The sequence below is a fragment of the Gymnogyps californianus genome, chromosome 27, assembly GCF_018139145.2.
Source record: "Gymnogyps californianus isolate 813 chromosome 27, ASM1813914v2, whole genome shotgun sequence".
Taxonomy (NCBI): Eukaryota; Metazoa; Chordata; class Aves; order Accipitriformes; family Cathartidae; genus Gymnogyps; species Gymnogyps californianus.
The window spans coordinates 2,490,923-2,503,891 of NC_059497.1; the positions used below are offsets into that span (position 1 = coordinate 2,490,923).

Sequence of the window (12,969 nt, forward strand, 5' to 3'; positions counted from 1 at the left end):
GCGAAGGCCTCTAGTGCTACCGGTCTGCTAAAGAAACAGCTTTACATCTATAACTGCATTTATGGGATGTTAGCCAAGGCCAGATAAGCCCACAAAAAGGCTCATTATTTTTGTGAAAACTAAAAATCTCAAAATAAATAAATCCCCAGCTTGTTAAACTCATTTTCTGCTCTGGACAGGCTCATTAGTGATGGGAGTGCCCAAATGCTTCTGTTTTCCTTTTAGCTTTTTTTTTTTTTTTTTTTTTTTAAAAGCAGTTTTCCTAGCTTGTGGTTCATAGGCCAGTGAGTAAATGTATTTATACTTTGCAGCTACATCCCTCTACAGTCAGGGCTTGATCCTGCCAAGCGCAGGTACCCCTGACCTGGCCTGCTACACCAGCACCACACACTGGAACTCCGAGGGAAAATGGGCAGAGGCTGCTCCCGTGCGTAACCTCAAGCCTGCGCTCACTGCTGTGCTGGATAGGGGCCAGACAGCTCAACATCTTACCGAGTCGATCAGACACACTGTCTCGATGGGTATTCTTCCATCGTTACCGTTGCCTTACTAGCAAGCTATGCCCTGCTGAGAGCATCATCTCCTTTAAGTGTTCCCTCAATACCTATTTCTCCAGGTGACAGAGCATTCCAGTCTATCAGGTGCATGTATGTAAAGGATCTGAAGTGCTAACTAGAGACATTTATTTCTATTGAAGAACATCTCTCAAATGCTTAACAAACGCCCAAACCTATACAATGTTCAACTGAATTTGAGGTTTTGACATAGAGAAAAGAAATAAGGCAGCAAACTCCATCTGCAACGACCTTTTTTGTCTTAATATTGCTAGAGCTCTTCCAAGCGTGCAGGCGAACAGCCGAGCGGCTGCTCGCCCTGTACTGAGTGCAAGGTGGGGAACTATAACAGATGGAATTTCTTGCCAAACTCTGAAGTGTTGTGATTCGGTAAATAAATTTATGAGAACTCGGTTATCTTAACCTACTTTTGTGCAAGAACAATCTTGCCTTAAAAAAAAAAAAAAAAGAAAAAAAAAATTCAACAAAATCTCCCAAAACCCAACATATGAGGTATTCATCACAGGAAACCCAAAGACTCTTTTTGAACAGGTATCAAAATACATACATATACAACAATTTTTTTCTGCTGTCACAGTGCACTCTAATTATTTAATCACTTTCATTGCAACAAAATATCCAGTACAGATAAAGTGAGAGAGTTTGACCATGTCCCACTGCTTTGACATGAAGAACAAATCTACAAGTTATAAACTGCGAGCCTTTGGATTACCTTAGAGAGGCAGAAATTTAGCAATCGTTAAAGCACACTGCTCAATTCCCAACTAGGGAAATAAAACATAAAAGGTTAGAGCTTCAGAAACTATTAAGCTTGATCACCTAAAATCGTATTTTATTTTAAAAGTTTTGCTTTGGATTATTTCAATCCAACATCTGATGAACAAGAATCTTTTGTTCATACAAAGCACTATCAAACAGACATACATTATTCCAGTTATCAAACACTTCTTGTCTTTATATTTGACACAAACATTACATAAAAGTCATGAAAGAGAATTTCCATGGAAGAGCTAATACTTCTTCTGAATATGAAGATATGAAGTAACATTGATACCTCCCCAAGCAAACCACCGTGTCGTACTTGTCCACTCTACATTGGTCTCTTCTACAAGATGCCCACTGGTTTTGCAGGGAGCGGTGCCGACATTTCCAGTTTCTCCTTCCCACCTCTCCTGCAACAACTGGTCATAAAACACTTGCGGCAAATGTTCTCTCAGCCTTGCACGTTCACAGAGTGAAGCAGACAAGCTAAAAGTTTCCTTTTTTTGTTTTTTATTGTCCTCTGTGTGTGTGTGTGTGTGTGTGTGTGCGCGCGTGTGTGAATTTTCTGCTGGCTGGCCAGACCCAGAGCACGTGGAAGAGGAAGGACGATCTTCAGCCCGCCATATTGCTTGCTGTAAGTGTAAGTGTCAATCACAGTGCACACCAAAATTCCAGTTGAGTTGCTCAATATACAGGTTATTCTGCTAAGCATATTCCCCTTGACAGTAGGATTGTCCCAGAGCTGTGGATGCTAGAGATAAGCACAGTAATTCATATACAGACAGTTGCTGTTACAGTAACCTGAAGTCTTTTTTTTTTTTTTTTAATCTCTTAATTTCCATTCATACTTCAGACCTCGAAGATAGAAAAGAGCATCTCCTCCAAATGTGCTGTGCATGGCTGGACACTTATTCTTAGAAACATGAATGCTAGGCATAAAAATATAAAGAAAATAAGGCATTACAAATGAGTCGAAGTAAATTTACAGAGATCCTGCTCTTGACACAGATTAACTTTGGTCGTTCACGACCAAAAAGAAAACAAAACCAAAACCTCCCTACTTAAAAGTAAATGCCAGAAAGTTCTGCCTGAGCAAAAAATTACAAGTTTAATTCTATTTTTCCCCAAAAGAACAAGTGATTCCTTGGTGGTAGAAGTCCATCAGAACCTGAGAGCAAAGGTCGCTGGTCACACTGTTGGGGATCTTCCCCTGCGAGAGGAACAGGGTAAGGTCCAGTGACAGTCACACACGTACCGCAGTGCTTCCCGAGGGGAACTGCTGCTACAGATCAGCTAAGGAAAAACAAATAATAAGGAGTGTTCTCACTGAAATCTTTCCGGTGTTCCCCAATTTTCACGTGTTCTTAATTTAGGGCACACAGAAAGTTGGTCTTTTTAAAAACCATCATTAATATGGATACAATACATCTGTAGAGATGGGGGTGCGCGTGTGGGGATGGACAGGGACACAGTAGAACCCTGTTCACTTCTCCGAGCAACATCCTAAATGAATCAGAAAAGTACATTTCAGAAACTGTTCTTAGAAATGTAAGTTTTGTTTCTTCTCTTTTAATTACTAAGTGCTGATTAAAACGACATTGCAGTCACAAGGAAGCTAAGTGTGAGAAACCCACAAATTTAAAAGAAACTCAGCTAAACGGGAGAGAAAAATTACTTTTCTTATCCTTGTCCTTGCCTGAATTTATTTGATGAAAACATAAGATATGCAGCTTTTTTTTAAATCCCAGAAAAGTTTGGGAACAAGGTGAACTGAGGGTCAGCCAGAGTCTCCTCTCTTGCAGGACTGCAGGATCTTCTTTACCGTTGTAAGTGGCACAAGCCTTTTTTTTTTTTTTTTAAATTAAATAAATGTTAGCATTGTGGAAAATTCTCAGTAGAGTACAAAAGAGTTCATGCAGCCTGCTAGCGGCTGAAGCATTTGCTGCCTACCATATAAATACAAATACTAAGAATTCATTCACATGTCTGCGGAGTCCTATGGAGGCATGCCAGTCTACCAACGAACACGTAGGGAAGCCACTCCAGAAGCTGCACGCTGTCACGTCACCGTCCCCAGCAGCGTTTCCTACACCACTCTATAAGAGCGGAGATCCCTAAAGCAGTTCACAGCGGTCACAGCCACCGACCGAAGCATTTGCAACCAGAAAGAGGGAGAAGATACAAAGCTTGAGAACTTCTGATTGAATTTTTTCAGTGCTTGTAACTGGGATTTTGGTAAGGATCCATCTTGATACATGATCAAAACAAGAATGTGTGCGTTAGTAAATGAACTCCCATCAGAGTACGCTTAGTTTTCAAAAGTTAACTTGTTTTTACATTCAGTCTCCCGAGACCACACACCACATCATAGCCTACAGGCTGAAAATTACACTGAAAAACAATAAAGCTGTTTTTAAATATGGGAGAGCAAAGGGGGAAAACAGCTAGATTGTCCATAAGGAACAACTGGGCTCTTTCTTATGCTCCTAAACCTCAGGAACATGTTTGTTTATATTTGCACAGACACATATTACGTATAACTCCACAAAATCTAAGAGTGTTCCAGAGTAAACTATTTTTCATGACAAGTGTCGACTAAAGGATGAGGCTGGATGGCCAAGAGCTTTGGCCCTGGGGGAAGGAATGGGGGAGCAAACAAACAAAACCAGAGGATGTGATGGAAGTCGAGACAGACCCTTAACCACCGTGGCACCAGCGGGCGACGTAATAATAATAATAATGCACAAGAAACAGGCATGTCCAAGCTCCACATAACCAGTGGCACCAAAACATGCAATAGACTAAAATCTATCCTATTGTTTCCCTGTGATAAACGAAACACAGAATATAGAAGTCACTACACCAGTAAGCAAAACATGATGCCACTAAGTATTTCTTTCAGTGGCCAAACACTTGAACAAGGCATCAACTAGAAACCAAGATCCAGCTCATCGCTTTTTGTGTGTTTTCCTCCTCAGCTTCACAGTGACCCGATATCGGATTTCCTAAGCGTGGCACGAACTGTTTTGCCTTACGAACATCACTGATGCGGGTACATGGGACGAGGCTGTTACCACTTAGTTCACTCCCAGGAAGTGCTCCCAGCAGTAAGTAGCAGTTCACAACTAACCTTCAGCAGAAGTTCAAAAATTAGTTAAATAGGCATTTTAATGTCTTTAAGAGTCTCTTCATCTGAAACAATACAGTTATATCCACAGAGCAGCATCAAGTTTATCAGACAGTACAGGACTTGTCAGTAGGCTGCTGAGATGCAGAGGAGGCAACGCCGGGGCTCGTGGCGTTTGTTTTGGGGAAAACTGTAGGCTTCGGCCGAGTCGCCGGAGGTTTCACCTGGGTGGCCATTTTGACCGACTTCACTGGCCTGAAGGTGCACGGTATGTCGCCGGCTGTGCTAGCGCTGCGCTGGAAAGCTGGTTCAGTGTCCTTGAGGATCTGAGTGTGCAGAGGGCTGGAAGGTTCCGAGGTGGGGGCCACCACTGGAGACGTTTTCAAAGGCTCCAGGGTGTCGAGGACAACATCTGGCGTGTGCTTTACGCTGCTTTGCCTTTCCAGCTCCCGCAGCTCGTTCAGAGCAGAGTTCATAGTAGCTTCAATATCCTGCAAAGACAAAAGAGAAACCAAGTGAGTAACAGAACCCAGACACATAAATATGGAGATAAAAGTCAGTCTTTGAGAACGACGTATTTGTTTTTAGCCTGTAAACACCAACACACAAATCAACTGGCGGGTCGAGGACCTTTAGGTGTCACAGTGAAATCCACACCAAACTACACAGGCATTATATACCGAAGCCAATAAGCAGTAATATTTTCCATCAATAGGGAGCAAAATAATTGCTAGCACTTTCTCGATGCTAATCAGGTCTTTTACTGGTCCTGATGCTGCTTGGACTTCAAAGACGAGTACAATGCCAAAATGCAGCAACAAACAGAAAAGCATATGATTCAAAGTACTAGGATCCATTCTTGTACTTTATTTGGCACGTGAGATTCAGGAGAGTAAATTCTTGAAGAAAGGATTGATGATTTTGACACTGGCTGATGGGCCACACACCAAATGCTGAAATCCTTGCGTGCTCTTGCGGCCTCATTGGTTTTCCTGCTGTCCGAGTAGACTTCCCTTCCCAGAAAGGTATTACACGGGACTCAAAACTTTAATGTTTCAGAGAACACAGAAGATATCAGAAACATATATAGAAATTCAAGTTGGCACTTCTCCTTCCTCTTATAAAATATTACAGTTATTAACAAATAAAGAGAACTTTGAGACAAAAACGTGGCTTTTTTTGTTCTCAGCTGTAGCAGGACCTACATGTTTGCTACAGCCCGTGCTGCGGAGCCCACTGGTGCACAGAATTCACTGGAGAGCAGAAGAGCTCGGCGTTTCTGTGACTCACAGTTTGGCTACAGCTTTTTAGCTTCCTTAGAGGTTTTTCAGGGGGTGGGGAAGGTAAATCAGTCAAGGAATGGTGGAAGAAACCAGAGACAGTAATCCGACACCTCCGAGTCTATCTTGAGGCCAGGCAGATTTTACTTATGAAGTTAGGGAAACTAACTAAAATGCATAATGATTATTAGATGGTGTTTGAACAGATACTGCAGGGCAAAGAGAAACACTAATTTAACACAGCTTTTTTTCCCCCCCTCTCCTCTTTTTTTTCCCCTCCTCTTTTTCTCCCCAGACTCTTCTCCAGTGAAAACAATGGAGCTAACGTTCTGGCAGGAAGAGGAGACAGAACAACTTCAGTCAGAGCTTAATTGAAAAAACAAAGAAACTGATTTATGTTAACCAAAGCCTTGGAAGGACAATGAAATATGAAGGCAACAAGAACCGTATATTATAATTCCACTGTAACAAATGGGCTAAAGATATTCATAATGGCAAAATACAACTTTCCATCAGAATACGTATCAGATTTTTATTTGGACCTTGTTTATTACTTGGCCTTGCTGTTTTGTCAATAAAAATTATGTTTAATTTTCACATATCTTCCCCCAGCTCCTTAGAAACCTACAGACTCCTGAACCAGGCAAAGAAGTCAGGTCTCCCAGGGCTGGCTTTGTAATCCGAGACCCAAGCATTCCTTGGCTTTAGATAGATCCATCGCATACTGAAAACAGTTGGTATAGGCAACATACATGTGCAGGCACATCTAACAGCTCGGAGTGGGAGAAAGGGAAGATCCTTCACGGAAGAGGGAAATCTGTAACATTTACATCATTCACCCCATTAGCAGCTGTCACTTGTTCCAATCGAAGTCTGGCTTTCAATTGTTTTCTGTTCTACTTGTGAAACCACAGATGCACGGACGCAAAGACACCACTTGCGTTTTTGTGAGCAACAGTCACTGCTGTGGCAGCTTACAGTCCCAGACACAGGGACGGGACAGATCTCTGTATAGATGCAGAGCATATGCACAGAGACGAAGAATCTGCAGTAAACTAGGCTGCGTCAAAACTAGCAAAGACTAAGAAAAATACTAAGAACACCTTTCCCTTTAAGCTGCGCAGAAGGGATCTCAGAAGACTGTTTCCTTGTTGTCCGGTCAGTGTGTCGAGTCAGTCCCAAAAGCAGAGCTCTTTGCAAAGTTAAAGCACAGCTGCATACGCATTGGTAGCCTGCCCTCGTTTCAAGGCACTTGTCTAAATAAATAACTAATGAAAACTAGCAGTATTATGTACAAAGTTGGTTTCTAATCACACACTGAACCCTGTAAGCATATAAAGATGCCACTGTGAGCACTGTACAACTCAGCAGCCTGCTTTTATTTTGACTGTACTACTCCATATGCTTCCAATGCCTAACCACAGGCAAGTTTGCACAACTGACAGGAGAATGTTAAATTGACACTAAATACTTTACTTTTCTCATGTCTTGAAGTTATGATTGTTTAATTTTTTGCTGACAGCTTTGGAATCTGTGTAACTTTCTGAAGTGGACGTTTTTATTGTCGAAACTAAATTCTGAATAATGAGCAGGGCCAAGTTTTTATGGAGGAAGGACCTGACTGTTAATCTTCCCTCATGAAAGCAGCCTCAGCGACTTACACAAAGCGAAGTTGAAAGACTAGACTCAAGCTGTGTAGTACGTTAATATCACATTGAGAGAAGGGAAGGCATACCAGATTAAATCAGACTTCGCATTAAAACATCTCATTGTATCCAACATCCTTTAAGTTTCCAAAACAAATCTTTAAGGCAAAGCACTCCTATTTACCTGTGCAATAACTTCAGGGTCCATGGGCCGATGGTTGTTGAAGCTCTTGGACCTCCCTGCTGTCACAGTTTTCCGGATCTGTGGGCTGTCTATCCTGTTCTTCAGAGACGAGTGTCGGCTGATAGAATTGAGGCTGCCGTGGCCACTGATGGAGCATTTATCTGGAACCTCCTTGGGAAGACTTTGGCTCATAATGGGCTGAGATGAGGGTCTGGAACCGGCTATGGCTCCTGGGGAGGCTGGTTCTGCCATTGAACTACCTAGTCCATGGCTGTCACTTTGACGGAAGGCTCTTCTGATGCTGCCTGACTCTGGTTTCTTTCTTTGCCTTCAGTCACAAAAGCAAAACAAGTCAATACAAGCAGGTACACATAACCGGCTGTAATTTGAAGATATCCCCCCAAAACAACACAGAGGACAATGGGAAGAGACATAAAGATACCCAGATTACAAATACACCCAGGATTTTAGGAATCATTGTGAAACAGTAAAATTATAAATCATTCCAGTTTAACACTTCTAACAACAAGACTGAGTTTCTGGCAGCTGTGCACATTCATAGCAAAAACAGAAAACTTGGATGGAACGTAATTAACTTGGTCAAGAGGAAAAGAATTTATATTTGAACAAAAAAAAACCCTCTGTGCCATCAACAGGTTTTGATGATGTGTTTTTATTACATTAGAAGAGCAGAGCTACAATTTTTGACTGGAGGACACAGTATAAGTCTACTAAGCTCCTGGCCCAAGGCATCAAGTTATTATTTTCAGAGACGGGCAAGCAAAGAACCCCATAGTCTGGGGTTAACGATCATTTCCAATATTTGCTGGTGGTAATAGATGTTTCTTTTTCATTGCTTTAGCAGGACCACAAGGCATTATCTATGATGGGCTACAGATATACCAAAAGATGATGTCAAATGGATGAGCTGGTCCAAACAATTTAGTTTCTACCCCAGCACCATGTGGTCTGACAGCACGATTCCATTCAAATCATATGAAGGCCAATGCAGCAGAATACTTTATGCCATAGGTCTGAAGCTTGGCATCCATTATACAGGGAAGGATCCATTTATATATAGCACCAGCCCCATGAATAACTGCAAGGAAGTGTTAACTCCAGTAGGATTTTGGCATCCAAATAATAATTCAGTGGGTGGCACAACTGTCATTGCGAAACCATCTGATTTAATTTTGCCCAAGTCTGTTCACACATAGGTCAGAAGATTCATTCCTAAAGAAAAAACAACAAAATGAGTCTTATGCTACTATTGCTAAATATCAGTTTCCCTAATAAAGGGAAAAAAACTGGAGTGGACATTACCCAGGCTTCTTAAAAACACTACAGCCAACACTACCAAAACCAGCAGATGGTGAAGCTCCAACATAGGTCTGTTCATCATACAAATCTTTCCATAACTGGCAGAATGGCATACTTCAATGGCTCAGACAATAAATATCATAAAAGAAAGCCCAGATCCCAAACTGATGCAGGTATCAGTGGAGCTCTGCTGACTTCCATAAACTAAGGACCGGGCTCTGTGTAGGCCGTTAGCAGGTCCAAACCTTTAAAAATGATGCCTTTCCGTTAATGCCTTTATAGACTACATTCTCTTAAATTAACTGAAGGTTAAAAATATCCACTCCCATAAAACTGTAATTATCATATTAATACCTTCGCTGCACAACAGAGAGAGGTGGGGTTTTTTTAATGCTAAGGAAATAATCAGAAAGATATGGGGAATAAGTCTGCTCTAGAATATTTAAATAACAGATCAAGAAATTTTGTCTGTTACTAGCTTAATTTCCCAGTTTTTTTATTATGTTGAGTGTTGGCTAAAGTAACAATTTCTGGTTGAGGAGGTAAAGTTAGAGCAACAGGGAGGTGTGTTGTTTCACTGCAAGCATATGGTTAGTAACCTAAGGTGAGAAGTGCTGGAGAAACGAAAGAATGTTACGGGCAATGCCAGATGGTGGGACTTAAGGTATGTCATTTAGCACAAAATGCGACACTAGTTTCTGAAGAAACTGTCCCCCACCCCATAAAACAAAACATGTTAAATGTAAACAAGACATAACAAATCACAGAACATAACAACGAACAGGAACATATGATTACAAGAACTCATTCCGCTATTCCCCTCCCTTTCTCTGTGTGCTTAACTTATAAAATAGGACATATTTGGGAAAACGGGAACAGATGGCACCTTAGGGATAGGGAAGAGAAGCCAGTGGGATTTTAAATGAGCATTGGCCACACTGGTGAGAGAGAGAGAGAGGACAGCAAAATGTGAGCAAGTTAGAAGAGGGGGAAGCAGAGAAAAATGGTGGCAGCGCTCATTAGTTAACCTTTTTCAGGGAAGGAAATATTTTACTGGACTCATCACCAAGATCTTTACAGTTAAACAAAATAACGCAAGGCTGTTCTTACTTGTTGATGTTTGCAAGGTAAATATCTGCGACGTGACCCCCGCTTGGGCAACTGGCACCAGCTCTAGCAGTCACTTTTTCTTCCGGTGGCTCAGAATTTATTTCTATTTCAGACTTCGGACTGGATCTTTCAGAGGCACCATCCTCACTAGGAAGGAGGAGGGAAGGAAATCACAACCAAAACAGGACCAACAGCACTGAATTTCAAATACAGCACTGTGGATGTAAACATATATACAGGACAACAGCACTGTGCTAGCATCTTTCTCTTAAGAATCATTAGATCTCTTTCAAATGAGAGAGCCTGATTTCTGTGAGCAACCTGGAGATCCCAGCTCTGCATCTTTAACAGGCTGGCAGCACCAGAACAATTTTTATATCACGCCTCCACATATGTGGACACCTACGCCTCTGCGGAGCTCTGCTTGTTTCAAGAGGACTCCCTCCTTGCAGGGAAGGTCGAAGGATGAACTCTCCCCACCTGGTGTCAACATCTTGACACAAACTCTCCATTCCACACCTGAGTTTTAAGCAAGCCCATCTTGCAGATGGGCTTAAAGTGTAACATACGTGTCTTGAACGACGATATACTGATGAGGAATAAGGCCGTCAATTCCATTGTGGCGTCCCTCCCACCAGTCATCTGAGGCCCGCTGATAGAGTAAGAGAGAAGCTCCTTTTTTAAAGGACAGCTCTCGTGCAGTCCTGCCAATGTAGTCGAACTTCGCTATTGCTTCTATGGGCTCACACTCTAGGAGATAGAAGGGAATAAACAATAATTCACTAAACACTTGGGCTCAGGTAAGTATTCAACAGTTCAAACCTACTATAAAACAGCTTATGACTAGAGCATGGAAAAGGATAAAGTGTTGCTTCTTAAGGCAGCAGAGGGTTGAAGCAGCAAGATTCGGAGGGGAACCCCTATAATACGAGGCTGTTGCAATTTCAGCATTTACCTAATCTCTACATGGTGGACACGTTCACGTTTTCCAAGTCATAAACCCACTTACAGCAATTCAAGTGTACAAAGATACAAGTGGCAATGGCACAATTAGTACCTCATTAAAATAAAAAAAAAATTCAAAGCTGGGTAGCAATCGGGTATGTTCCAGACAAAAATCTGCCTATGGTATGCTTTCTTAAAGGCAGCTAAACTAAACCTCCTGGGCAGGCAAGCAGGAGTTGTTATTAGCATTTAGGGAGGGAAACACCCTCTGATTCCAAGCTGCTTCAGAAATAAAGCATCTATTCAGAAGGAAATTTCTGCTGCCTGTGAGGTTCACCTGACCCAGGAGACCGGATCCTGCACTGTGGGAGGCCGTGCTATTCATTGAACTGTCATGGAAGCTAACACAAACATTCGCTGCCTCCACCGCTGTGGTTTATGCAGCGATCAGGAGAGCGAGCGGCTCCCCCAGGCTCCGTACAGCTGGGCTGCACCGGGCACATGCCGAGCCCAGCAGCGCTCGGAGCTGCACAACGTGCTCCAGATCTGACCGCTCCGAGTTGAAAAGCTCACAGAAGAACTGCAGCCATGCTGTGTCTGCAACCAGTCACTAATCCAGGTTCCTGTAGGACTCTGATATTATACAGAGGGACAATATGAGCCTTTAGACACTCAGGAAAATCAGTATGAAATTCACGTGGATTATTTTTAAGACTTAGAAAAATCTGCCATTGGTTGAGTCTAAATATATATTAAGCCAGCTCCCAATTCTAGGCAGATGTCAGGGGAATGGAGATGAGCTCAGCCACATGGCCCCAGTGGACCTCAGCCTCTAATTACTTTAAAGGAGCTTTAACACAGCCAAGCAGTCCACAGAAACTGAGTTTTTTCCTGAGGAAAAAGATTTGCAGTTCATCTTCCAGGACAAGAAAAGATACGCCATTTTGTCCTGAGATCTCCTCTGCATCACGGGAAGCTTCTACAGTGCAACAGCCAGCCAAAAAGGACAGGAAGGCCAAACGTGAGCCACAGCTTTTACAAATATTCCTTGGGAGAGCATATGCTCAAGAACTATGTCTTCCAAGGCAGACCGTAGGCAGGCAAGCAGCTGGGCTTGAGAAAATATATAGTGTAAATCCATCTGAGTGAGCTGACGCTGCAGTACCACTGTCTCATCAGCCAGTCTGAGAGAGCAGAGCAGAAGCATCCCCCACCAAAGAGCCCCAACAGCATCTGGAGCTACAAAGCACGAAGTGACCGAGCGCTGAGGGCAACCAGCAACAGGATCTGCTAGATTGACCCCCCAACAACTAATTTCTCCATTACTAAACCAGACAGCTCAGAATTCTGTCAAATCACACATTTCAGGTAAGCCTGTGGTCAGCCTCACACAAATCCCGTTATCAGCCCTCAGCAACCAGTGGGATATTTGCAAGGGTGAGAAAAGCCTGGCCCATGTTTGCAGCTTGCGATAGCTGCCTTGCTCCAGACTCCCCAAAGCACATGGTTATCTGGTTTTGGCTCCTTCTTTCCTCTTGCTTGTTTTGCCTCTGGAGCCAGCTTCTTCATAACACTAAAAAAATGATAATGCTGTTTTTTGGTGTCCCCCTCCATTTACAAAGGGGATGGGAGTGTGGTTTTGTAAATTCCATCTGTTTCATTAAGAAGTGTTTATTGTTCCAGATGAGTGCGGCACTCAGGTTTCTTATGTTTCCAATTTGCTTTTTAGGACTCTGGCTTTCGTCCAGAGAAGTGATTTTAGACTCTAATTTCCAGTAGCTTTTTCCTACTACACTTACACTCAGAGAAGAAAGCTGTGTGAATAAAGAGCAATAAGGCTAAGCCAAACAATTACCCCTGCCAGTCTGACAGCCTGTGCAGGAAAGCAGCAGCTTAAAATCTTTCCACTCATACACATAATTTAACGAACATATGACCTGCTTGTCTTTCAGCATTTCTGACCTCTTATGCCTGTCTCAAATCGGAATGTCCACTCACTCGTACAGCGAGGCTGACGGTG

General features: G+C 42.5%; 1 protein-coding gene across 5 annotated transcripts in view; it reads right to left on the reverse strand.

Moving 5' to 3' along the window:
- Positions 1 to 2,198: 2,198 nt before the first annotated feature.
- The window catches only part of SRGAP2 (SLIT-ROBO Rho GTPase activating protein 2), a 109,825-nt gene continuing 99,054 nt past the window's right edge, over positions 2,199 to 12,969 (reverse strand). For 3 of the 5 annotated variants that reach the window (XM_050911306.1, XM_050911303.1, XM_050911302.1), the window contains exons 19-22: positions 10,574 to 10,754; positions 10,005 to 10,151; positions 7,575 to 7,902; positions 2,199 to 4,955 (exon numbers count right to left, since the gene is read on the reverse strand). In XM_050911306.1, coding sequence (XP_050767263.1) covers positions 4,572 to 4,955; positions 7,575 to 7,902; positions 10,005 to 10,151; positions 10,574 to 10,754 — 1,040 coding nt within the window. In that variant the 3' untranslated portion in view covers positions 2,199 to 4,571. Of the gene's footprint in view, positions 4,956 to 7,574; positions 7,903 to 8,249; positions 8,808 to 10,004; positions 10,165 to 10,573; positions 10,755 to 12,479; positions 12,510 to 12,969 lie in introns of those variants that run through there. The other 2 variants (XM_050911305.1, XM_050911307.1) reach the window with 2 other exon arrangements.